The 27,615-nt window shown below is 44.6% G+C and overlaps 1 protein-coding gene across 7 annotated transcripts in view; it reads right to left on the bottom strand.

Moving 5' to 3' along the window:
- C5H18orf63 (chromosome 5 C18orf63 homolog) overlaps window positions 1-27,615 on the bottom strand; it is a 100,397-nt gene that overhangs the window by 69,768 nt on the left and 3,014 nt on the right. For 4 of the 7 annotated variants that reach the window (XM_075826485.1, XM_075826484.1, XM_075826486.1 and 1 more), the window contains exons 2-5: window positions 15,088-15,224; window positions 12,856-12,934; window positions 12,119-12,175; window positions 1,203-1,314 (exon numbers count right to left, since the gene is read on the bottom strand). In XM_075826485.1, coding sequence (XP_075682600.1) covers window positions 1,203-1,314; window positions 12,119-12,175; window positions 12,856-12,934; window positions 15,088-15,224 — 385 coding nt within the window. The remainder of the gene's footprint in view (window positions 1-1,202; window positions 1,315-12,118; window positions 12,176-12,855; window positions 12,935-15,087; window positions 15,225-27,615) is intronic. The other 3 variants (XM_075826489.1, XM_075826491.1, XM_075826488.1) reach the window with 2 other exon arrangements.

Genomic DNA, 27,615 nt, shown 5'->3' with positions numbered 1-27,615 from the left:
GTTCACTTAAATGGGACAGTAACTGCAATTCCATGCACAGCAGCTACAGATGTGTACGGCTCTGTGCCTGTAAACAGGGAAAAGGCTGCAGCGACGAACACCGCGGTCCCATTATTCAGCTGATCGGCAGGGAGTGCCGGGAGTCGGACCCCCACCTGTAAAGGATCTGCCAGACACAGCTTCTGTGTCGACGCCCGTGGGTAATCAGTCTGCACCTGCTCCTAAGTCTGAGAGAGTGACACAATCTTCTACCAGTCAGGCTGGGAGGCTGAGGAGTGGGAGAGCCTATAACAGCCTGGCCAGACGGAGCTAGCTCCCGCCCTCTGTCTATTTATACCTGCATTTCCTGCTCCTCCTTTGCCTGTGATTCTTTTCTGTTTCCTGGCTCTGCTGCTCCTGCTATGATTATTGACCTTGCTTCATTTTTGACCCTGGCTTTACTGACTACGCTCCTGCTCTGCGATTTGTACCTCGTGCACTCCTGGTTTGACTCGGCTCGTTCACTACTCTTGTTGCTCACTGTGTTGCCGTGGGCAACTGCCCCATTTCCCTTAGCTTCTGTGTACCCTTGTCTGTTTGTCTGTCGTGCACTTATTGAGCGTAGGGACCGTCGCCCAGTTGTACGCCGTCGCCTAGGACGGGCCGTTGCAAGTAGGCAGGGACTGAGTGGCGGGTAGATTAGGGCTCACCTGTCTGTCTCCCTACCCCATCATTACACCACCAGTCTGATATTAATGGCCTATCCTAAGGATACGCCACCAATATAAAATGCCCATAGTACCCCTTTAAGTCAATAAACAGACCTCTTAATAAACATACGCATTTGGTTTAGCCTACTCTGCATGTTTATTTCAATGGTGAGCGGGAGACGAACCCCTATTAGACATCTCTAGTAGCGGCTTATCTACCGGTACAATGAAAGGATTTGGAATGTAGGTGTTCAACATGCATCCTCATTTTTACACATACATTATATGAGATTGAAGGACTGTAGGGAGGCCACCAGGCACATTAGATTGTTAAAATAATCTTGTGACATTAATCTAAAGTGTATCAGCAGCCTGAGGGTTAGGTTCCCAGTATCAAATGTCAAGCTTATTGTAGGTTCTTAATGCATTTATATACTTTCAATGGAAGTAATGAAATCATAGTGTTTTTATGTTTCTCACCAAGAAACAACAAATGATACAAAAGTGTTTCACCTTGAATTAGGAAATGTCCAACCTTATTCCAGTAGGGAGCAAGCCTCACTGTGATTGTGTAAAACAGACAAATCTGAAGCATAGATGGAGTAACTCTTTCAGGCTTCTCCACCTAAGGTAAGCATAAGAATGTATGATCAATGTCTGTTCTATTTGTTAAGAAGAGTAGACTAAGTACTAGAATTACATACAATTCATGCTCCTAGTATAAATCAATTTAGTTTTCTCATGCGTGTTGTGGAACGGCTTTTCTGCTTCTACTGCGTTGAATCAGAGGTCTACACAACTTTATAATAAATCTCAACATATTATAAACTATAATCAAATATCATTAAATATGTTGATCAAGGCAATATTTAATACAATGAACCTTGAAAGTTGCAATACTGATGACAGAAGATTAGAGTATTCAATTTCATAAGGTTAAAATGCTTTGCATAATAAAAAATAAGTTTCATTACATCATCACTTTTCAAATATACGGTACTACTGTTATTGAAATGTGTCCATTTATGAGTAGGAGCAATTTAGTAATAGAGCAGGGAAGCCATGAAGAAACCAAATTCCTTGCAGCCTATCAGCAGAAACAAGTAATTATTATTTTTTCAACAATTTGTGTCTGCACTCATAAACAATATACGGGCTTCCATGAATGGGGACCAAATCGTATCCACTGCTGCCATGCTCTATGTCGAATAGTGAAATATATAGTTTACACTATGCGTGTGACTCCTTCTATTTTATGTAAAGCCAGACTACATTTCATAATCTACTAGCTGATATGTTACTGTAAATGCAAGGCCAAATAAACTGCTCTTTTTATCACTAGCTAGATTTGGTTAGTCTTCCTGGTTATGGCTTAAGAAATAAATGCAAAATCTTCAGAAAATCTGCAATGTGTGAACAAAGGCTAAGGGTGGATTCACATGCGGGAGATTTGTTTTCAGAAATTTCTGCAACTGAAAATCAGTTCCATTCATCTGGATTTCAGAAACATTCAGAAATCCATTTGTTTGCTAGAGAAAAAAAGACCATTTAGATGAATGGATGACGTTGCAGGCCATGTGACACTGCAGCCTGTGATTGGTTGCAATGGTCACATGGGATGCAACATCATCCCAGGAGGCCAGACTGCAAAAAGAAGGAGGGTGTTCTGGGTAAGTATGATTTTCGTTGCGATTTTTGCGGCGTAAACGCTGCGATTACGCCACAAAGGTCGCAAAACACTTGGGTTTCAACAGAAAATCAACAAAAACGCAGCATAAATTGACATGCTGCTGTTAAGGATCTGCCAGGCACAGCTTCTGTATCCACGCCCATAAGTAATCAGTCTGCACCTGCTTCTATGTCTGTGAGACTGACTCCATCTTCCACCACTCAGGGTGGCAGGCTTAGGAGTGGGAGAGCCTATCACAGCCTGGCCAGACGGAGCTAGCTCCCGCCCTCTGTCTATTTATACCTGCCTTTCCTGTTCCTCCTTGCTTGTGATTCTTCTCGTTTGGTTTCCTGGCCCTGCTGCAGCTTCTTGTACCATTTGACCCTGGCTTACTGACTACTCTCCTGCTCTGCGTTTGGTACCTCGTACACTCCTGGTTTGACTCGGCTTGTTAACTACTCTCCTGCTCTGCGTTTGGTACCTCGTACACTCCTGGTTTGACTCGGCTCGTTCACCACTCTTGTTGCTCACGGTGTTGCCGTGGGCAGCTGCCCCTTTTCCCTTGCTTCTGTGTACCCTTGTCTGTTTGTCTGTCGTGCACTTATTGAGCGTAGGGACCGTCGCCCAGTTGTACCCCGTCGCCTAGGGCGGGTCGTTGCAAGTAGGCAGGGACTGAGTGGCGGGTAGATTAGGGCTCACTTGTCTGTTTCCTTACCCCCATCATTACATAATCACAAGCCCATATACCTACTCTCCCTTGGTCCTTCACACTACTATGGACCCCCTTGAGACCCTGGTTCAGCAAATGCAGGGTCTCTCCCTACAGGTCCAGGCCCTGGCTCAGAGGGTCAACTAGCCTGATGCTACCATGGTAGTGCCCCTCACCTCACCTCTTGAACGCCACCTCAAGTTGCCTGACTGGTTCACAGGGGACCGGAAGACTTTTCTCTCCTTTCGGGAGAGTTGTAGGCTCTATTTTCGTTTAAAGCCCCACTCCTCAGGTTCTGAGAGCCAGCGGGTGGATATAATTATGTCCCGGCTCCAGGAAGGGCCCCAAGAATGGGCCTTCTCCTTGGCTCCTGACGCCCCTGAACTTTCCTCCGTTGATCTTTCCTTTTCTGCTCTCGGACTCATTTATGACGAGACTGACAGGACTGCCTTTGCCGAGAGTCAGCTGGTGACCTTACGTCAGGGTAAGAGACCTGTTGAGGAGTATTGCTCTGACTTTAGGAAGTGGTGCGTAGCTTCTCGGTGGAATGACCCTGCCTTAAGGTGCCAGTTTAGGTTGGGTCTGTCGAACGCCCTGAAAGACCTGCTAGTTAGCTATCCCTCTTCTGACTCCCTAGACCAGGTTATGGCTTTAGCGGTACGACTTGACCGACGTCTCAGGGAACGACAACGTGAACGTTTTTGTGTTTTCTCCTCTGACTCCCCCATGATGCCTCTCGAGGTTCCGTTGCTTCTTTCTTCCACGGAAGACTCGGAGGTACCTATGCAACTCGGGGCCTCCGTGTCCCCCCAACAACGTAGAGAGTTCCGCAGGAAGAATGGTCTCTGCTTCTATTGTGTCGATGACAAGCATCAAGTGAACACCTGTCCTAGGCGTAAGAATAAGCAGCCGGAAAACTTCTGCGCCTAAGTGATCATCAGGGAGGTCACTTGGGCGCACAGGTATTTCCCGTAAATATGAAACGTAATAAAATCTTGCTTCCCTTTCAGGTCTCTTTTGGTAGTAGGTCTGCTACCGGCAGTGCCTTCGTGGATTCAGGGTCTTCTGCTAATATCATGTCTGTGGAATTTGCTATGTCTCTAGCTATGCCTTTGATTGATTTGCCTAAACCTGTCCCGGTAGTGGGTATCGACTCCACTCCTCTTGCTAATGGTTATTTTACACAGCATACCCGTTTTTGAACTCCTTGTTGGCTCCATGCATTTGGAGCAGTGCTCTGTACTGTTGATGCAGGGATTATCGTCCGATTTGGTTTTAGGCCTTCCCTGGTTGCAGTTGCATAATCCCACGTTTGACTGGAATACTGGGGATCTTACCAAATGGGGTAATGAATGCTTGACGTCATGTTTTTCTGTTAATTCTATTTCTCCCCCTGTGGAGGTGAACACGCTACCTGAGTTTGTTCAGGACTTCGCTGATGTTTTCTCTAAGGAGGCCTCCGAAGTGTTACCTCCTCATAGAGAATACGATTGCGCTATCGATTTGGTACCAGGAGGTAAGCTCCCTAAGGGTAGGATATTTAATCTCTCTTGTCCCGAACGTGAAGCCATGACAGAGTATATCCAGGAATGCCTGGCCAAGGGTTACATTCGCCCCTCTACTTCTCCGGTAGGTGCTGGCTTCTTCTTCGTAGGGAAGGATGGTGGTCTTAGGCCATGCATTGACTACCGTAACTTGAATAAGGTCACTGTAAGGAACCAGTATCCCCTTCCTTTGATTCCTGATCTCTTTAATCAGGTTCAGGGGGCCCAATGGTTCTCTAAGTTTGATCTACGGGGGGCGTATAACCTTATCCGCATCAAAGAGGGGGATGAGTGGAAGACTGCGTTTAACACGCCCGAAGGTCATTTCGAATACCTCGTCATGCCCTTTGGGTTGTGTAATGCTTCCGCGGTCTTCCAGAATTTCATAAATGAGATTTTAAGAGATTACCTGGGGGTATTTCTTGTAGTGTATCTTGATGACATACTTGTGTTTTCCAAGGACTGGTCCTCCCACATTGAGCATGTCAGGAAGGTGCTCCAGGTCCTTCGGGAAAACAAACTGTTTGCGAAGACCGAAAAATGTGTGTTTGGGGTGCAGGAGATACCATTTTTGGGTCAAATCCTCACTCCTCATGAATTCCGCATGGACCCCGCCAAGGTCCAGGCTGTGGCGGAATGGGTCCAACCTGCCTCCCTGAAGGCATTACAATGCTTCTTGGGGTTCGCTAATTATTACAGATTTATTGCTAACTTCTCGGTCATCGCTAAGCCTCTTACGGACCTCACTAGCAAGGGTGCTGATCTCCTCCGATGGCCTCCTGAGGCTGTCCAGGCTTTTGAGGTCCTTAAGAAGTGCTTTATCTCGGCCCTGGTGTTGGTTCAGCCCAACCAAATGGAGCCATTTATCGTGGAGGTTGACGCGTCCGAGGTGGGAGTGGGGGCTGTCTTGTCCCAGGGTACCAGGTCCCTCACCCATCTCCGTCCCTGTGCCTACTACTCCAGGAAGTTTTCGCCCACTGAGAGTAACTATGATATTGGCAACCGCGAACTCTTAGCCATTAAATGGGCATTTGAAGAGTGGCGCCACTTCCTGGAGGGGGCTAGGCACCAGGTAACGGTCCTTACCGACCACAAGAATCTGGTTTTCCTAGAATCTGCCCGGAGGCTAAACCCGAGACAAGCTCGATGGGCGTTATTTTTTACCAGATTCAATTTTTTGGTTACCTATAGGGCTGGGTCTAAAAATATTAAGGCTGATGCACTGTCGCGTAGCTTCATGGCCAGTCCTCCTTCGGAGGAAGATCCTGCTTGTATTTTGCCTCCAGGTATAATCATTTCCTCTATTGATTCTGATTTAGTCTCTGAAATTGCTGCTGATCAAGGTTCAGCTCCCGGGAACCTTCCTGAGAACAAGCTGTTTGTTCCGCTGCAATTCCGGCTAAGGGTTCTGACAGAGGGGTACAATTTGTTTCTTTGTTTTGGAGAGCCTTCTGTAAAAAGTTGGAGATTGATCTGTCCTTCTCCTCTGCCTTCCATCCTGAAACTAATGGCCAAACGGAGAGGACTAATCAGTCTCTAGAACAATATTTAAGGTGTTTTATCTCTGACTGTCAATATGATTGGGTCTCATTCATTCCCCTCGCTGAATTTTCCCTTAATAACCGGGTCAGTAACTCGTCAGGAGTCTCCCCCTTTTTCTGTAATTTTGGGTTTAATCCACGGTTCTCCTCCGTTTCACCTGGTAGTTCCAACAATCCCGAGGTAGAGGTCGTTCATCGGGAACTGTGCACAGTCTGGGCCCAGGTTCAGAAGAACCTAGAGGCGTCCCAGACCATACAAAAACTCAGGCAGATAGAAGACGTTCTGCTAACCCCTTGTTTATGGTCGGGGATGTGGTGTGGCTATCGTCAAAGAACTTGTGCCTTAAAGTCCCATCCAAGAAGTTTGCTCCCCGGTTTATAGGGACGTACAAGGTCATTGAAGTCCTCAATCCTGTCTCCTTCCGACTGGAGTTGCCCCCATCTTTTCGAGTACACGACGTGTTTCATGCCTCCCTCCTTAAACGCTGCTCCCCATCCTTGGCTCCCTCGAGGAAACCTCCTGTCCCCGTTCTCACCCCTGAAGGGGTAGAATTCGAGGTGGCCAAGATTGTGGACAGCAAGATGGTCCAAGGCTCCCTCCAGTACCTGGTCCATTGGAGAGGGTACGGGCCTGAGGATAGGACTTGGGTACACGCCCGGGATGTTCACGCTGGGGTATTGGTCAGGAGGTTCCACCTTCGTTTCCCCAATAAACCAGGTCCATCTAGAAAGGGTCCGGTGGCCCCTCATAAAAGGGGGGGTACTGTTAAGGATCTGTCAGGCACAGCTTCTGTATCCATGCCCATAGGTAATCAGTCTGCATCTGCTTCTATGTCTGTGAGACTGACTCCATCTTCCACCACTCAGGATGGCAGGCTTAGGAGTGGGAGAGTCTATCACAGCCTGGCCAGACGGAGCTAGCTCCCGCCCTCTGTCTATTTATACCTGCCTTTCCTGTTCCTCCTTGCTTGTGATTCTTCTTGTTTTGTTTCCTGGCCCTGCTGCAGCTTCTTGTACCATTTGACCCTGCTTCATATTTACCCTGGCTTACTGACTACTCTCCTGCTCTGCGTTTGGTACCTCGTACACTCCTGGTTTGACTCGGCTTGTACACTACTCTCCTGCTCTGCGTTTGGTACCTCGTACACTCCTCGTTTGACTCGGCTCGTTCACCACTCTTGTTGCTCACGGTGTTGCCGTGGGCAACTGCCCCTTTTCCCTTGCTTCTGTGTACCCTTGTCTGTTTGTCTGTCGTGAACTTATTGAGCGTAGGGACCGTCGCCCAGTTGTACCCCGTCGCCTAGGGCGGGTCGTTGCAAGTAGGCAGGGACTGACTGAGTAGATTAGGGCTCACTTGTCTGTTTCCTTACTCCCATCATTACAGCTGCGGAATTAAATTCCGCACTGCAAGTCAATTTATTAATGTTTACGCTGCGTTTTCAGTCAACTACGCTATTGTTTCCACTAAAAAAAAGGAAACCTTACGGAACGGAGACAAACGGAAACCATTTGCAACGGAAGCATTACTATTGAAATCAATGGTAATGCAAACAGAAGCTATGGTTTCCATTTGCCTTTCCATTCATGGGTTCCTCCGTCGGAAAGCTGCAACAGAACCCATGAAGGGAAACCAACGCTGATGTAAACAAAGCCTAACAGGCATCCTATTAGACCATTCTTCTGAATAGGTGAGCTAATATGGTAGGCCTGGGGGTCATTGCTAGGCTCCCGGCTGCCACAGCAACCCCATTGGCACCCCTCGATCGCGTGAAGAGGGGAGGGGGCAATGGGCTGACAGAGGGGACCCCTTCCCTATGTTTAACCACTTAGATGCCATGGTCAGCATTGACCGCGGCATCTAAGGGGTTAAACTTTCTGAATCTGAGTTATCTCCGATACTGCCCATTATATTAAAGTGTTGGCTGTGTAATACAGCACGTGATGGTGCAGGTACAGTTCCCAAGCCTGCGCCATCACTATAATGTACATTTATGTTATTTTGCAGGAACTAAATCTTTCTCATGATGTAAATGTACGTCATGATTAGGGAAGAGGTTAACATATAGGGCAAGCTATGGTTTTAAAAAGAAAACTGCAGCAAGCCCTAAAAAGAGGATACCTTGAGGTCAGGGGTGTAGCTAAAGGCTCATGGGCCCCGATGCAAAAATTCTTACTGGGCCACCCCCCCCCCGCGCAAACTTCTCATGGCCGACGGTCCGCAGCTTTCAGCTGCATCGCTGGGTCTCCTAAGTGACCCAACAATGCAGCACTAGCAGCCGCGGCGTCACTAAGGCTGGGTTCACACACCCTATTTACGGACGTAATTCGGGCGTTTTAGCATTGAATTACGTCCGAAAATGCGGCTCAAAAGCGTTGGCAAACATTTGCCCATTCATTTGAATGGGTCTTACGATGTTCTGTGCCGACGGTCATTTTTTTTTACGCGCCGCTGTCAAAAGGCGGCGCGTAAAAAAGACGCCCGCGTCAAAGAAGTGCCTGTCACTTCTTCAGACGTAAATGGAGCCATTTTCCATGGACTCCATAGAAAAACAGCTTCAATTACGTCCGTAATGGACGCAGCGAAAGATGCCTGCACATGCCATTACGGCTGAAATTACGGTGCTGTTTTCTCCTGAAAACAGCACCGTAATTTCAGCCGTAACAGACGCTGCCGTGTGAACATACCTAGAGGGCTTAAAATGTCAGGGGAAATAGCCCCAATACATATGTGTCCGCCCAAAAAAAAGTGTGTGTATAGGAGACAGCATAGCATATCTATAGCACTACGACCCTATAAACTATGGATAGGATTAGATACATTGGCTCAGCAGAGAAGTATCACACATGATAGGATTAGATACAGTGGCTCAGAAGGCAGTATCACACAACATGATAGGATTAGATACAGTGGCCCAGCAGACAGTGTCACACAAGATACGATTAGATACAGGGCCCAGCAGACAGTATCACACATGATTGGATTAGATACACAGCTCAGCAGACAATATCACACATGATTGGATTAGATACAGGGCCCAGCTTGCTGTCATTGCGTCTCCAGCGCTGGACCCAGGATAGTTAAGAATAATAATTTTGCTTCTTTATGTGTTACTGATTATTTTTGTGTGTTTGTGTTTTTTTTTACAGGTTCGGTTGTTGGACTTCGGATATGAGGACTTCAATGACGGCGTTTTTTTTATTCTCAATAAAATGGTTAATGAGGGTTGTGTTTTTTTATTTCAATAAAATATTTTTTCTATGTGCTTGTATCTTTTTAAACTTTATTATCAATGCCTTAGTAATGGCCGCTGGCTGATTGACAACCTCCATTACTAAGGCGGGGCTTAATGTTAGCCGGTGCAGAGGCTACACTAACCCCCATTATTACCCCGGTATCCACCGCCACCAGGAGTACTGGGAAGAGCCGGGTACGAACCAGTACCCGACCATCTGTAGTGACGGGCAGGCACCGGGGTGGCCGCAGGCTGGTAGTATTAGGCTGGGGAAGGCTAAAAACAGTGGCCCTTCCCACCCTTGTAATGCTGTCTGCTGCTGCTGTGTTGTATCTGGCTGGTTATGAAAATTGGGGGGGACCCCACATCGTTCTTTCCAATTATTTTTTTTTAAATGACGTGGGGTCCCCCCCATTTTTCATAACCAGCCAGATACAATAAAGCAGCAGCAGCCTAGCATCACCAGGGTAGGAAGGGCCACTGTTTTTGGCCTTTCCCCTCCTGATAATACCAGCCTGCGGCCACCCCAGTGGCCGACCATCACTACAGATGGTCAGGTACTGGATGGTACCCGGCTCTTCCCAGCACCCCTGGTGGCGGTGGGTACCGGGATAATAAAGGGGGTTAGTGTTAGACTCTGCACCGGCTAACACTAAGCCCCGCCATAGCAATGGACGCTGTCAATCAGCCGGTGGCCATTACTAAGGCGGTAGTAATATAGTTTCAAAAAAACACAAAGACATAGAAAAAATATTTTATTGAAATAAAAAAAAAACGCACACAACCCTCATTAACCATTTTATTGATAATAAAAAAAAAGCTGGCATCGAAGTAGTCCTGGAATCCGACGTAGTCCAACGACCGAACCTGTAAGAAAACACACAAAAAATGATTAGTAACACGTGTGTTAGGCTTAGATACAGGGCCCATGTGTGATACTGTCTGTGGGACCCTGTATCTAAGCCTACCACAACGTAGGCTTAGATACAGGGTCCAGCAGACTGTAATCTTATACAGTATAAGATTACTGTGTGCTGGGGCCCTGTATCTAAACCTACAGTGTGGTAGGATTATATACAGGGCCCATCAGACAGGATCACACATGGGCCATGTATCTAAGCCTACCATGTGATTGGCTTAGATACCGGGCCCAGCAGACAGGATCACGCATGGGCCATGTATCTAAGCCTACCATGTGATTGGCTTAGATACAGGGCCCAGCAGACAGGATCACACATGGGCCATGTATCTAAGCCTACCATGTGATTGGCTTAGATACAGGGCCCAGCAGACAGGATCACACAATCTGTGATCCTGTCTCATGGGCCCCCTAAGCCTGCTACATCGTAGGCTTAGGGGTTGTACAGTCCCTAAACATTGATGGCCTATCCTCAGGATAGGCCATCAATAGCTGATGTGTCTCTCGGGACCCGCAAATCAGCTGTTTTGAAAGGGCCGCAGCACTCGTACGAGAGCTGCTTCCCCTTCATTTCACTACTCGCTCACACTGTGAATCGCCAACACGGATTCACAGTGTGACCGGAATGAAGGGGAGCAGCTCTCGTACGAGTGCTGCAGCCCCTTCAAAACAGCTGATTGGCGGGTCCCGGGAGTCGGACCCCGCCAGTCAGGACTAACCTTACCTTCCTCTTCGGCCGCGGCGGGGGTTCTGTCGTCTCGATGCTGTGCGCGGCTCATAGCGCTGTGACGTCATGCGCTGCGCACAGCGCTTGACGTCAGGACCTCCGCTGCGATCCGGAACCAGGAAGGTAAGTAAAGTATGTTACTATAGTAACAGGGGCCCGCGGCCCGAGTTACTATAGTAACTTTTTATTGATGTGGTGCGGGGGGCCGTGGGCCCCCCTGGCTTCGGGGCCCGGTCGCAATTGCGACCGCTGCGACCCCTATAGCTACGCCAGTGCTTGAGGTGTCCCATGGGACACATAAAATTTGTTGTTGCTTGAAGACTCATACAGGAATTGTTTACTAAGGCTTTTAGTGACAACCTGGCGCCCAGGAAGGTCAGGAAACAACTTTTTACCTGCTTTTGCTCACTTAAATGAATATTACACAGCTCTAAATGAGGCACTATGTAGAAATGGCAGCAAGTCATTATGCCATATCCTTTGCATAACCAGAAATTAAGAAAATTAGATATATTCATGAATTTACATATTGTATGAAAAAACTGAAGAGCATCTTAAGAATTTGTATCTATTTAAGGGTCATGTAGCCTTTTTTTCTCTTTTTAATAATTCAGTGTTTTGTGTTTATATACATTTTTCAAATTGACATTTATTACATTTTTTTTTTTTGCGCTGCAGCCTCTATGTATCCACTATACATACAGTAGAAGCTGCTTGATGTCACTCTAAGCCGAATCCGTCAGTTAACTGGACTGATGGCTCGGATGTCAGCGGCTCCTGTCTGCCTAAAACACTAAATATAACCTTAAAACTTAGATTTGAATCTGTATTAGGGTTATATTAAGTGTATTCGATGCACGCAGGAGCCGCTGTCAGCCGAACTGCCAGTCCAACTGACTGACGAATTTGGCTTACACAGGCATTATGCAGCTTCTATGTATATATTTTGAATTAATCTCAATTTGTAAAATGTGTATAAACAAATAATTTTAATTAAAAAAAGGCTACAAAGGTTTAACCAGATCTCCTCATTAGTTACAAGATGCCATACGAGTCAATTCAATTTATGCACAGTGGTTTTACTTACTTTAACCTCCTGTTTTTCAGCAGCAGACTGAATTTTTCCAGATTTGTAGAAAGATATCTAAGCAAGAATTATAAATATAAAAATGCACTTGCTTTAAATACTATTTTCTGGTGGAAAAGCTACAAAATTTTATACAGTTAAAAAAAACTAAAGGCAAACAGTATTTTGAGTGTCTCTTAACATATTTATAAAGTGAAATTGCATTATTCTGTCAACGGAAGGTCTTGAAATTGGATTATGATAAAATTAGTGTAATTGTGCCCTGCAAAAAAGATTTTGGTTATTTGCTCTACTCATAATGCTACATCAATAATAGGCCACGCCTCCAAAGCCACAGCATGATCCTTTCCCCCAGTGGTTACAGAATTCCCCGTCTTTCCATTAGTAGTGAGGGCAGGCCCCTCCCTTCTTCCTCCTGTACTTTTATACTTACCTCCCACATGCTGCCAGAATGTGCCTTCTGCTGGCAGGAAGCTACATGTCAGCAGGCTATTATCAGCTGCTGCATGTAGTGTCAAGCTCTTGTATGGCTTTTTGATAACATACAGTAGAACGAAACATTGTTACATTTCTTGAATCAGCCAACCAAAGTCCTATGTAGGCAGTTTGAGTACTTACAGTAATCTTCATTTGCTGAAAATGTTTACTAATAAAATAATATTAGCAGTCTCAATGTGGCAGTTTTGCAAATACAAAAAACGAAAAATATATCAATAACAGAATAAAAGAGAGCTTACAGACATTATCACCAGTATCTGACTAAACTCTTCTAGTATTGGTGATGCCACAATATCATCATAAAGGAATAGCAGGCATCTGAAAAATAAAGATGTTTGTGGAAACCTTTAGTAAAAATTACTGTTTTAATTTAACTTTGCTTTGACAAACTAATATAATAATTACGTATTTTACAATGGGTTGTTTTTTTACACTACTATATGATATATGTTAATTTACTAAATATTAATAAGGGGCAAGATATCAGCTGGGAAGACTCCAAGTTGTGAAGTTTATCAATTCTTCCTATCCTACAGCTACCACATAACCATAGTAATGAAAGGTCAATGCAAGTAATGCTGGATGTGCAAGGATGTCCCTTTTCTACAGTCGAATGTGATGATTGGGCAAGTCTTGGGTCTGGAAGTAAGTAGAGAATAAGTGCACTCACTACTGCACACAAATAATTTCTAACATATTGGTAAATCTATGTGTGAATCCCATGATCTTTCCCCTTTTTCCATTGACCTTTGAATGAGGAGTTTGACTGTCTTTGAATGAGTCTAAAGCAGGAGTGTACAACTTTTTCTGGTTCAAGGGCCACATTAAAGATTGTCCGGCTCCCAAGGGTAGCAATAAAACTTAATAGAGTATTTCCATTTGACACATTTATGGCTTATCGACAATATATGACAAAATTGCGTGAGGTGGCGGAACATGACACAGCGATTCAAAGAGAATACCAGTCATGGTCTGCACTAGGCATAACATGGATTGCTCCTTTATGTTGCCTGAAATTAGACTCAGCAAGCCCCACAGTTCCTTTATAACAGTGTCCACAAAGGTGGCAGCTACACAGTTCTCCACATAATAGTGAGCAGCTACTAGAGTCACGTGATCTATTAGCTGTCTACTGCAGTTTTCCTCAACAACTACCCTTTTTTTTTTAAGTGTGTTTGGGGGGGGGGGGGATTATTGCACAGGGCACCATCTTACCTGAGGCTGGCTCTGGTCTAATGACAATATATCTGCATCTTCTAACAACCGTGTGTTTCTGAATCATCAGGACACAGACAGGTATCGCTGTGTCCTGATGGTTGCAGGCTGTACAGAAAGGCATCACTAACTGCATGTGGCCTCCAGGCCACAAGTTGTGCCCCCCTGGTCTAAAGGCCGGAGCTCCAGTGAGGGTTTCGAGCAGTCACATCCACTTTTGCTTACCAGCGAATCTGAAGTCACATGACAGGCATGTTGTGGACTTTTTCTGCAGTGAATATCGCATTTAATTTACAACAGATCCGCTGAAAAACCTGCAAGTGATGTACATGCATTTCGCCCTGGATTTCAGCATATGCATTGCGGTGAAAACAACCAACAAATCCGCAACATGCACTCAATTCTGTGCGCATTTTCTCTACTACATGTGGTTGGGATTTTTAAAACACCACCCACATGTATCATACTGTGAATGGCTGTGGATTTTCAGTCCGGAATTCGCATTGAAAAACCACAACATTTCCGTAGTGTGTGAATTTCCTATAATAGGGCAGGGCAGGGGCAGAACCCCCAATGAATATTCAAGAGCCATATTGATTAAGATATAAAGCTGAAATTCAGAAGGATCACAGTGTAAGCGAAATTCCTAATGGCTTTTGATGAGCAGACATTTTTATTAAGATATCAAGTGTACAAAACAATCTCGAATGCCAAAAATGCATGATTGATGGCGGTCAACATTATTTGACTCCAATTGATAGCTAAAATGAAGGAACTGCAGTGTTTTTTTAATAATATTATGCTAATTTGCTCCTGTTGACCATGCTCGTTTTCACTCTGGAGAAACCATTTTGGTTTATTAATATTAATTGGTCAAACTTGTGTCTCCCGAGTGGAGACAAATATGCCTGATGTGAATCAATGGAGGACAGCGCATGGCAAAGCACCTTTTTATTAAATATTGGTGGGAGTTTCACAAGTCGATAAGATCATTAATTTATTACATATTTAATCAATATATGCCATGTAAAACCCCTTTAAACAATAATTCTAGATTACTATCAAATCTAAAGCTGGTTTAAAAATCCAGCCCACAAATATTTTTATTAAGATTTTAATTTATTCACACAAAGAAGTTTAGAGTTTTATATAGTGTATTACGTTTCAAAGTAAACAAAAATATAAAATAAATAGAAGGACAGAAAGACAGGCAAGTATTGCAAAATTGTAAAATATTATTGCAATTATTACATTACCTGCAAAGTTTTACTTGTTTATCTCTAATATCAGGATGTGATATTCCAGCATTTATAATTAGTTTAACTGCACAAAGCTTTTTCAGGTCTGGCAAGTCCCAAAAAAATATGGATTCCTCCATTCGAACATTCATATTCTAATAAACAAGTCAGCAATGCACATAAATGCAAAATATAAAGGCAAAATTAACAATACAACGTCAGCATTTACATTTTCTTGTCACAGTGCTTTATGTATAATAATCAAAACAAAGAACTGACAATAAAGGGGGAATTTCTTGTAAACCGCCACAGTGCCTCAGAGAATGTCAGAGGCAATCACAGCGCATCAAGTACAGACAGAGAGGTGTCACCTGGTAACGTGCGTGACCAATTAAGAAATTTACATTGTTTTAAATAATATTATTAGTACTGATGCTAAGTAGGGTGGAATTGATAAAGACTGGGCTAGATAGTAAATATTAGCATCATTTTATTAACCCCTACCCGCACGAGTAAGTAACTGTACGTCGTTTCGGGAGGTTACTTCTCGCACGAGGACGTACAGTTACTGTGTTTTCTGTCGGCGACAGTGTGCACCGGCGAATTAACCCCTTAAATTCGGCGATCGGTTGCAAGCGCCGAATTTTAGGGGTTTCTAGCATATCCGAAATCGCGGGGTTTGCCGATGGTTAGTATGGCAAACGGAAGCCAAACAATGGCCTCCGTGTCTGCCATGGACGAAAGCCCATCAGGACCAACCTTCGGCTTGTCCTGATAGGCTTCCTGTCAGAGTGACAGGAAGTCACTGTGTCGTTCCCGATGCACACTGTCGGTGACAAGGTGTGCATCGGGAACTTGGAGATCAGCTGTCCCCGACAGCTGACACTCCAGTGTTGCCGATCAGCAGAATAGGGTGTCTCTAGAAAATGAATAATTTTCTAGAAACGTAATTTTATTGTGCAAACGTTGAAAAACGTAAAAAAAACTATACACATATGGTATTGCCGTAATCGTACCGACCTGCAGAATAAAGGAATACGTAATTTATTGCGCACAGTGAAAGCTGTTAGAAATAAAGAATTTAAAGCGCCAAAATCGCTGTCTTTTGGTCACCTTAGCTCTAAAAAAGATCCTATGGGATCAAAATGCTCACTATACACCTAGAAAAATTCCTTGAGGGGTGTAGTTTCCAAAATAGGGTCACTTTTGGGGGGTTTCCACTGTTTTGGTCCCTCCGAGGCGTTGCAAACCCAACATGGCACTGAAAACCAATCCAGCAAAATCTGCGCTCCAAAATCCAAAAGGCGCTCCTTCCCTCCTGAGCCCTGCTGTGGGTCCAAACATCAGTTTATGACCACATATGGGGTATCGCCGTAATCGGGAGAAATTGCTTTACAAATGTTGGGATGCTTTTTCTCCTTTATGCCTTGTAAAAATGAAAAAATTCTATGTTTCCACAGAAAAATAGGTGATTTTCATCTTCACAGACAAATTCCACTAAATTCTGCAAAAAAACTGTGGGGTCAAAATACTAACTATACCCCTAAAAAAATTCCTTGAGGGGTGTAGTTTCCAAAATGGGGTCACTTTTGGGGGGTTTCGACTGTTTAGGTACCACAAGACCTCTTCAAACCTGACATGGTGCCTAAAATATATTCCTAAAAAAAGGAGGCCCCAAAATCCACTAGGTGCTCCTTTGCTTCTGAGGCCTGTGTTTCAGTCCATTAGGACACTAGGGCCACATGTGGGATATTTCTAAAAATGTCAGAATCTGGGCAATAAATATTGAGTTGCATTTCTCTGGTAAAAACTTCTGTGTTACAGATTTTTTTTATTACTAATGAATTTCTGCAAAAAAAGTTAAATTTGTAAATTTCACCTCTACTTTGCCTTAATGCCTGTGAAACGCCTAAATGGTTAACATACTTTCTGAATGTGGTTTTGAATACCTTGAGGGGAGCAGTTTTCAAAATTGGGTGATTTATGGGGACTTTCTAATATATAAGGCCCTCAAAGCCAATTCAGAACTGAACTGGTCCCTGAAAAAATGGCCTATTGAAATTTTCTTGAAAATATAAGAAATTGCTGCTAAAGTTCTAAGCCTCGTAACGTCCTAGAAAAATAAAAGGACGTGAAAAAAAACTATGCAAACATAAAGTAGACATACGGGGGATGTTAACTAGTAACTATTTTGTGTGGTATTACTATCTGTTTTACAAGCAAATACACTTAAATTTAGAAAAAAGCTAATTTTTGCACATTTTTTAAATTTTTTTACGTTTTTCACAAATAAATATTACATTTATCGACCAAATTTTTCCACTAACATAAAGTACAATATGTCACGAGAAAACAATCTCAGAATTGCTTGGATAGGCAAAAGCATTCCGGAGTTATTACCACATAAAGTGACACATGTCAGATTTGAAAAAATCATCTGTGTCCACAAGGCCAAAACAGGCTGTGTCCTGAAGGGGTGACTGTTGTCTACAAAAGTAAGTTCAGAAGAGACTTTATTTACAAAATGTAAACGGCCTTCATTTTCTTTTATAAGACTGTTGTCTACCAAAGTATTTGGTCTACAGTCCATAAGAGACTATTGTATATGAAAAATAACTGGATTGAACTTACACTAAGGACTAATAGTTGAATCCACAGTGAAGATTAAAATAGTCTGAAAAATTGATAACTTAGGCTGAACAATTGTTGAATATTTATTACAAAACATTTTTAGGAAGTAAGAAGAAATTGACTGGACTCTTTAAAGAGTATATTCAGAAAATTTAACTCAAATCACTTTCGGTTGCTCTATTAAAATCTGTGTATTTTTCAGGTTCTGTGTGTCACATTTGAAGCTGCCAAATGGCAATACGCTTATATTTTGGCGTAGTCAGCAGAACAAGACCTCAGAGATGGAGAGTACTAATAACCGATCTACTGTAACAGCCATTCTGGCACTTTCACCAGTGGAACACCCACTGCATTATTGCCGGTAGGAGCTGTAATGAACCACCTTTCAAAATCTGATGGCAAAAACATGATGCTCACAGATTGCAGCGGAGAACAAAGTGGACCATTCGTTTGTATGATGCAATACCTGAAGTACAAGTGGAGTTGAACCTGAATGCCCCCGAAGGTGATGCAAGACTGACAGCATTTTTACATGCTTTCAGAGAGAAGATGAATCAGTTCTCCAGTATGCTAATGTCTTACAAGTGTTATTAGCCTCTATCCAAAAGAAAGATCATACAGTAATGTGGCCCTTAGGAGAAAAGGGTACTTATTCTAGGGACTAATTTATAGTTGGTCTACAAAGTGTACCCTTAAGATAAAAACTTCAGGAGCGTGTGATAGTTGATTCGTCACTGACTTTCCATCATATACCCACTGAGGCTAATTCTTGCAATAAGGATGGGCCGTATGCAGTTATGTGTCGAAATGTCGGATTGGGAAGAGATCGCAAAGATAAATCAGAAATACAGGAAGAGACTGTAAAAGACTAAAAGGAACCCATACTCAATTCAATTAGGGAAGAAAATTGTGGACCCGTCCAAATAGCGAACCTCACTCTAGGAGGGTTAGTGGTGGTCCAAGAACAGAACGGAGAGGACCTAGATGTTGGGAATATGGAGAGTTTGACACCTAGTCCGTCAATGTCAGTCTGAAACTCGACGTGTACCTAATAAACAGTTAAACTGACCCCTCTCACGGGGAAAACGGTGGATATAAAGGGAAACAATGCATTCTATAAATACTGTTTGCTTTGAGGGCCGAAAAGGTGAGTATCTCTTGGATATCAGATCACAAATAACTACAATGGCAGAAACTTATTTCAAACAACACCTTAATCAATTAGTCCAGACAGATACAGGAATATGGATACATTTAACTGTGGCCAACAATTTATCAATTCCAGTATTGGGAGTATCCAGAATCAGGGTAGCAATTTGTGGTCAGCAGTAAGGAACAAAAGGTGTTATAATCGTAAGAAGCCATGTAGGCAAATACACCAATGACTTTAGGTAGGAACATTCTACAAGATCTAGACCAGATTTTATTTAACCCTTTCATGACCAAGGGTCATTGATGCCCCTGTGTCTGGGTGAAATGTTACATTTTTGATATGCACTTCTTTAAAAGATAATATCTTTGTAACCGCTTTGAATATCACAACTATTTTTACTTTGTTTTTGTTTTTACAAGACTTAGGAGGTTTTCATTTTCTAGATTAGTTTAATTAATTCCATGTTTTACATTTTTATTATGATCAGACAAATCACTAAAAATTATATATATATATATATATATATATCTATGTATAGAGATATATATACACTCTTGCAGCTCTGTAACAACTAGTCGTCTTCTCTCTCCACCAGCCTAGGTCGTTGTGAGGGGAGAGTAATGAGGGCTATAAGGCTATATGTACACGGCAGTGGAAAAAAGGCTGTTAAAAACGGATCAACAGTCAGTTTTCATGGCCTTTTGCATCAGTGTGTCTCAAAATTTTCATCCATTACCTGGCCATCTGACTGTTTTTAACCACCGTTTGCTATACGTTTTTCTTGGCCGTAAAAAACAATGGATGAATTTCATTTTTTTGTCCCAACTCCTAAAATCACCACAGTGCCTATGAAGATAGTCCCGCAATGCCCCTGTAGATAGTGCCACAGTGCCCACTGTAGATAGTACCAGTGCCCACATAGATAGTGCCCACTGTAGATAGTCCCATAGTGTCACAGTGACAACTGTAGATAGAACACCCCCTTTAGATAGCGTCACCCCCCAGTAGATAGTGCCACCCCTGTAGATAGTACCCCACCTGTAGATAGATATCACCACCAAAACTCTTGCCGGGGATTCCGCTCTCGGAGGAATGTATGGACAGTGACGTCAGGGACTCCCTTTAGAAGCGGAGTCTCCAGCCAAAGCGTCGGCAACGTTCTGGCCGGATAATCCGCTTCTAGAGGGAGCCCCTGCTGTCACGGTCCATGGGACTCCCTCTAGGAGCACAATTCCCAGTCAAAGTGTCGGCAACACTCTGGCCGGGGATTCCGCTCCTAGAGGGAGCTTCAGCTGCGCTATAAATGAGGGTGAGGCTATCTGCAGGGGGTGGCGTATCTACAGGGGGAGTGGCTTGCCATCTACAGGGGGTGGTGTGGCGCTATCTACAGGGGGAGTGTATACAGTCATTTCAAAGCCCCTGAATGGCTTTCCCAAAACAGGAGTCCCCTGCCAGAGCGCTTGTGAGACAGAAAAGTGCAGCACAGCTTCCGTGTGTGCAGCTCTGTACTTCTAAGGGGCCGTTCACATATGTCCATTGCCCTTGTCAGTTTCCCTCCATATATGAAAATATATAACCCCAGCACTCACAGAGGTACGCAAAAGATCCAGATGCAAACAAATTTAAGTTTTATTGCAACAAAAGATGGTAAAGTTGAGGTGGAAAGCGACTTGGTAAAGACGTTTCGGCCGAACCTCGGCCTTTGTCACGGTCGCTGTAAGACGATATCACTGGTATGGGTTGTCCGCCGGATATTCCCTGTGTGTCACACAGGGAATATCCGGCGGACAACCCATACCAGTGATATCGTCTTACAGCGACCGTGACAAAGGCCGAGGTTCGGCCGAAACGTCTTTACCAAGTCGCTTTCCACCTCAACTTTACCATCTTTTGTTGCAATAAAACTTAAATTTGTTTGCATCTGGATCTTTTGCGTACCTCTGTGAGTGCTGGGGTTATATATTTTCAATATTGTGGGATTCTCGTCCCTACCTTACTAGCACCACGCCAATTGATTGAGGAGTGCATCCCAATATCTATTTTTGATCCCTCCATATATGGACAGTGGCGTCAGGGGCTTCTCCCAAAGGGAATCCCCGGCCACAGCGTTGGCAATGCTCTGGCCAGGGATACCGCTTTAAAAGGGAGCTTCAGTGGTGCTATCTGCAGGGGAAGGGGGTAACACTATATAGTGGGGGTGGCACTATCTAAAGGGGGGCGCTTTGTGGCACAATCTACAGGGGGCGCTATGTGGCGCTATTGACAGAGGGGCTGTGTGACATTATCTACAGTTTGTACTGTGGCATTATATGCAGAGGGCACTGCAGCATTATTTATAGGGGCGTGTGTGGCACTATATATAGGGGGGGTTCACTATCTAAAGTGGGCACTGCAGCCTTATCTACAGGGGGGTATCTGGAACTATATACAGACGGCACGGTGGCATTAGCTACAGTGGGTGTGTGGCACTATCTACAGAATGCATGGCGGCATTATCTACAGGGGTCTGTGGCATTATCTACAGAGGGCAGTGTGGCATTATCTACAGGGGGTGTGTGGCACTATACGCAAGGGGGTGTGTGGCACTATATACAAAGGGTACTGCGGAACTATCTACAGATGGCAATGTTTCATTATCTACACATGACATTTTTCTGTTCTTAAAAATGTCAAAAACAATGTAGCGCAGAGGCCGGAGCCTGCGGCCCCCCACACCACATCAATGAAAAGTTACTACAGTAACTGGGGCCTATGTAATAAACTACATGGGCCCCTGTTACTATAGTAACGGACAGTACTTACCCTTCTCGTTCCGGAGCGCAGCGGAGGTCCTGACATCACAGTGCGCAGCGAATGACGCCACGATGCTATGCGCTGCGCACAACATCAAAACCCTGGATGGAGTCAGGACCTCCGCTGAGGCTGAAGAGGAGGGTAAGTTTAATATCACTGTCTGCTGATAGGATGGGGTCCAACTTTCGGGACAATCAGCTGGTTTGAAGGGAGTGCAGCACTCGTACGATTCCGGTCACTTTCTCACACTGTGAATCGCCAACACGGACGTGTCAGCGATTCACAGTGTGAGCAAGTACGAGCGCTGCACCCCCTTCAAAACAGCTGATTGGAGGTGGTCCCGAGAGTTGGACACCGACCCATCAGGTATTGATGGCCTATCCAAAACAACGGAACCCTGCCACAACGGGTACAAACGGAAACCTTTAGCAACGTTTCCGTCAGCATTGAGATCAAGTTGGCCTTTTCGTTGAGGGGTTACCCGACGGAAACCTCCGACAGAACCCCTCAACGGAGGGGCGGCGGTGATATGAACAGGCCCTTACTAATGTTTTTTTTTCATCTGTGTGTTTTTTTACAGGTTCGGTCGTTCGACTACGTCGGATTCGAGGACTACTTCGATGACGGCTTTTTTTATTATCAATAAAATGGTTAACGAGGGCTGTGTTAGAGTTTTTTATTTCAATAAACATATTTTTTCTATGTCTTTGTATTTTTTTTTAAACTTTAATACTACCATCTTAGTAATGGCCGCTGACTGATTGAGAGCGTCCATTACTAAGGCGGGGCTTAGTGTTAGCCGGTGAAAGGGCTAACACTAACCCCCATTAATACCCCGGTACCCACCGCCACCAGGGTACTGGGAAGAGCCGGGTACGATCCAGTACCTGACCATCTGAAGTGATGGTTGGGCACTGAGGCGGCTGCAGGCTGGTGTTATTATGCTGGGAAAGACCAAACACAGTGGACCTTCCCACCCTGTTAATGCTAGCCTACTGCTGCTATGTTATATCTGGCTGGTTATGAAAAATGTGGTGGGACCGCACGTAATTTTTTTTTTTTTAAATACATAAATTGGAAAGAACGATGTGGGGTTCCCCCATTTTTACAACCAGCCAGATACAACACAGCAGCAGCAGTCTAGCATTACCAGGGTGGGAAGGGCCACTGTTTTGGTCTTTCCCAGCCTAATAATACCAGCCTGTGCGGTGGGTATCGGGGTAATAATGGGTGTTAGCCACTACATGTCTAACATTAAGCACCGCCTTAGCAATGGACCCTGTCAAGCAGCCAGCGGCCATTACTAAGGTGGTAGTGTGGTAAAAATAAAGTTTAAAAAAATATGACATAGAAAAAATATTTTTATCGCAGTGATACAGATATGCTGTCTCATATATATATATATATATATATATATATACATACATACACACACATTTTTTTGGGGTGTATATGTATTGGGGCTATTTGCCCTTTTGTTTTAAGATCTTAATGACGCCCCTGGCTGCTAGTGCTGCATTGTTGGGTCACTTAGGAGACCCAGCGATGCAGCTGAAAGCTGCGGGCCGTCGGCCATGAGACGTTTTGGGGGGGGGACGACAAGAAGAACCTTTGCATCAGGGCCGATGAGCCTTTAGCTACGGCCCTGCCTGACATGGTACACAATTATCTATCATGTATCCAATCTATCAGAAGCTATGCACTATTCTGATAAAATTGGCACATTTTCAGACCCTAGACTACCTTTTTGGTGAACCATTGTGGTAAAAAATTATGTTAAAAACGGATCTTAAAAACTGGTGACAACTGAAGGTTTTGTAGTAAAAATTGTGAAAAAGCCTAATAGCAATTGATACATTTTTGCATCAGAGAGACAAAAAACTGATGCTGATGCAACTGATATACCCCTAACTGGGATCAAACACATGGTTGTTTTCACGATGCGGGGTGTGGACCCACTAGGCCACTGGCCAAACAGGTAAAGTACTAGAGTCAATAGTTCAGAGAGGATACCTGAGGCAACGTAGGCAGTAGCAAGGCAGGCACGGCTGGGACAGGCTGTATACGTCAGGTGTGGCGTAGCAGAACAGGCGTGGAACGCAGCATAATACGGCAACAGCTCAGCACGGCACTAGATCAGGATAGCACAGGAACAGGATACAAGAACAGGGAACACTAGGAAACTGGAAGTCACTAATGGACCATTAGCACGACAAACTTTGGGTAACGAACAATGCTCTGGCAAGGAACAAGAGGGCAGAGCCCCTTTTATAGCCCAGAGCATTCTGGGCTAGATTGCAGACTTCCTGTGCACTGGCCCTTTAAGAACGTGCACGCGCGGTAGCGCGCCCTCCGGAGATATCTGGAAGTGAGTGCCTCACAGGAGGACGACGCTGCACTCATGTCGGATGTCCATGGCCATGTCCATGGCCGTCGAGGGGTTAGTCAGAAAGACGGGCCGTGGCTATAGATGTTAGGCTGGGTTCACACGAGCACATTAACGTCCGTAATGGACGGACATATTTCGGCCGGAAGTCCCGGACCGAACTCAGTGCAGGGAGCCGGGCTCCTAGCATCATAGTTATGTACGATGCTAGGAGTCCCTGCCTCTCTGCAGGACAACTGTCCCGTACTGTAATCATGTTTTCAGTACGGGACAGTAGTTCCACGGAGAGGCAGGGAGTCCTAGCAGGGACTCGGAACTCTGGGGAAGCAACTGACATCAGTGTCCATATATGGAGAGTGATATCAGGGGCTTGCCCACAGCTGGAGTCCCGGAGCAGAGCAGCGATGTCGGGGATTTCCACAGAGTCCCGGAGCAGAGCCTATGCTAGTGCTCTGCTTGGGACTCCGCTCTGGGGAAGACGCTGACATCACGTGTCCATTCATGGACAGCGATGTCAGGGATTTCACAGAGTACCGGAGCAGAGCCAATACTAGCGACTCTCTGTGTCCCGCGGGCCGCAGATGACAGCCTCAGGGGCTGCATGTGGCCCGCGTGCTTGAGACCCCTGATCTAGGGGGTCTTTTTTCCTAATAAAGGGTAAAATGCCCATCTACTCAACCCTTGCGTTTTGGGGGCCTATAGGTGATATATGCCACTGTATGGCGTACACCAATATGCATAAGGCCTTTACGTTTAGTGCATACATTGGGAGCATATATACCGAACATAAATGGTAGACGTGAACAGAGCCTTAGTGACAAGCAAAAACTCTACATGTCTTGGACTTTTATTTTTAGGTGTTGTCGTGTGTCTAAGACATGTTAGAACTAGTATTGTCTGGGTCATTACTGTAATGTCCACAGATGCGGACTGTCGTGCTTACCTGCCCCCCGACGGCAGCGGCCATGGACAAGTGAGTGCCGGACGGCATCTCCCTCCTGAGAAACGCCGGCACTCACTTCTGCATCGCTACACTAGTTCCAGTAGGGTGCACGCACGCTCAGCCTTAAAGGGCCAGTGCACACACATGAGGAAAATCTGTAATTAGCCCATGATCACCATGGACTATATAAAGGGCTCTGCCCTTTCATTCATTGCCTGAGCGTTGTTGTGTTTACCCATGTTAGTCTTACCAAATGGTCCCTTAGTGTTATCCAGTTCCCGTTGTTCCCTTGCCCTGCTACCTGTATCCTATATCCCGTACCATATCTGTTCCTGTGCCTTAACCTGTTGGAGTCGTGTTGTGCCACCGGTCACGCCTGCTGATATACACCACGTCTGGTGTCTACAAGTTCATCTTGTACTAGGACTGTTGTTTGGCCAGCTGCTACTCCGCTACTCCTACTACTACGGCGGTGCCGCCTAGTGGGTCCACATATGCACGGATCGTGACAATTACATATATATATGTATATATATCTATATATCTATATATATATATATATATATGTATATATATATATACTTTCATGTGTGTGTAGTGATGTATTGATGTGCTATTTCTCAATAAAATGTAATGTTGTATTTTCGTATACATATTGTTCTGTGGTTATTCCTGCACTTTTTGGTGGGTTAGTTAGGGTATGTGCACACGACCAATTTTCAGGCGTAATGGAGGCGTTTTACGCCTCGAATTACGCCTGAAAAGACGGCTCCAATACGTCGGCAAATATCTGCCCATTGCTTGCAATGGGTCTTACGATGTTCTGTGCAGACGAGCTGTAATTTTACGCGTCGCTGTCAAAAGACGGCGCGTAAAATTACGGCCGCGGCAAATAAGTGCAGGACACTTCTTGGGACGTAATTGGAGCCGTTTTTCATTGACTCCAATGAAAACCAGCTCCAATTACGTCCGTAAAAGACGCCGCGAAAAACGCATGCACTTATGAAAACGTCTGAAATTCAGGAGCTGTTTTCTCCTGAAAAGAGCACCGTAATTTCAGACATATTTGGCGTTGTCGTGTGCACATACCCTTAGACTTTTAGGGTATGTTCACACGGCCTATTTACGGACGTAATTCGGGCGTTTTAACCCCGAATTACGTCCGAAATTACGGCTTGAAAGCGTTATATATTAGAAACCCCCATAAGTCATCCAAATTTAAAAACTGCACCCAATGTTTTCAAAACACTATTCAGAAAGTTTACTTAACCCTTTAGGTGTTTCACTGGAATTAAATCAATGTGGAGGTGAAATTTATCAACTTCATTTTTTTTTTTTTTAGAAAATCCATTTTTTACTGTAAGGGTATGTTCACACGCACTGTTTTCAGGCGTAATTCGGGCGTTTTACGCCTCAAATTACGCCTGAAAAAACGGCTCTATTACGCCTACAAACATCTGCCCATTGCTTTCAATGGGTTTTACGATGTTCTGTTCCCACGAGGTGTAATTTTACGCGTCGCTGTCAAAAGACGGCGCGTAAAAAGACGCCCGCGTCAAAGAAGTGCATGTCACTCCTTGGGACGTTTTGGAGCCGTTTTTCATTGACTCCATTGAAAAACAGCACCAATAACGTCCGTAAAAGATGCCGCAAAAAACGGAGTACTTGCAAAAAGGTCTGAAATTTAGGAGCTATTTTCGCCTGAAAACAGCTCCGTAATTTCAGACGTATTTTGCTAAGCCGTGTGAACATACTCTAAGGCTGGGTTCACACGACCTATTTTCAGACGTAAACGAGGCGTTTTAAGCCTCGATTTACGCCTGAAAATACGGCTCCAATACGTCGGCAAACATCTGCACATTCATTTGAATGGGTTTGCCGACGACCTATAATTTAACGCGTCGCTGTCAAACGACGACGCGTAAAATGACTGCCTCGTCAAAGAAGTGCAGGACACTTTCTTGAGATGTAATTTGAGCCGTTTTTCATTGATTCCAATGAAGAACAGCTCCAAATTACGGCCGTAATTGACGCTTCGCAAAACGCGAGTACATGCAATTACGTCTGAAATTACGGAGCTGTTTTCTCCGTAATTTCAGACGTAATGGTCGTTAGACTGGGTTCACACACACTATTTACGGACGTAATTCGGGCGTTTTAGCCCTGAATTATGTCCGAAAATGCGGCTCAATAGCGTCGGCAAACATCTGCCCATTCATTTGAATGGGTCTTACAATGTTCTGTGCCGACGGTAATTTTTTTTACGGCCCGCTGTCAAAAGGCGGGGTGTAAAAATGACGCCCGCGTCAAAGAAGTGCCTGTCACTTCTTCAGACAAAATGGAGCCGTTTTCCCTTGACTCCATGGAAAAACAGCTCCAATTACGTCCGTAATGGACGCAGCAAAAGACGCCTGCACATGCCATTACGGCTGAAATTACGGAGCTGTTTTCTCCTGAAAACAGCTCCGTAATTTCAGCCGTAACGGAGGCTGCCGTGTGAACATACCCCAACACTGAAGGTTTTACCAGAAAAACACAACTCAATATTTATTGCCCAGAACCTGCAGTTTTTAGAAATGTAGAAATATGTGGCTCTAAGTGCGGTAATGGACTGAAAGACCGGCCTCAGAAGCAAAGGAG

The sequence above is a fragment of the Rhinoderma darwinii genome, chromosome 5 (genome assembly GCF_050947455.1).
Source record: "Rhinoderma darwinii isolate aRhiDar2 chromosome 5, aRhiDar2.hap1, whole genome shotgun sequence".
In the NCBI taxonomy this organism is placed as follows: Eukaryota; Metazoa; Chordata; class Amphibia; order Anura; family Rhinodermatidae; genus Rhinoderma; species Rhinoderma darwinii.
The sequence above is the reverse complement of the archived record's forward strand: the minus strand, read 5'-3'. Positions and strand labels throughout refer to the sequence as shown.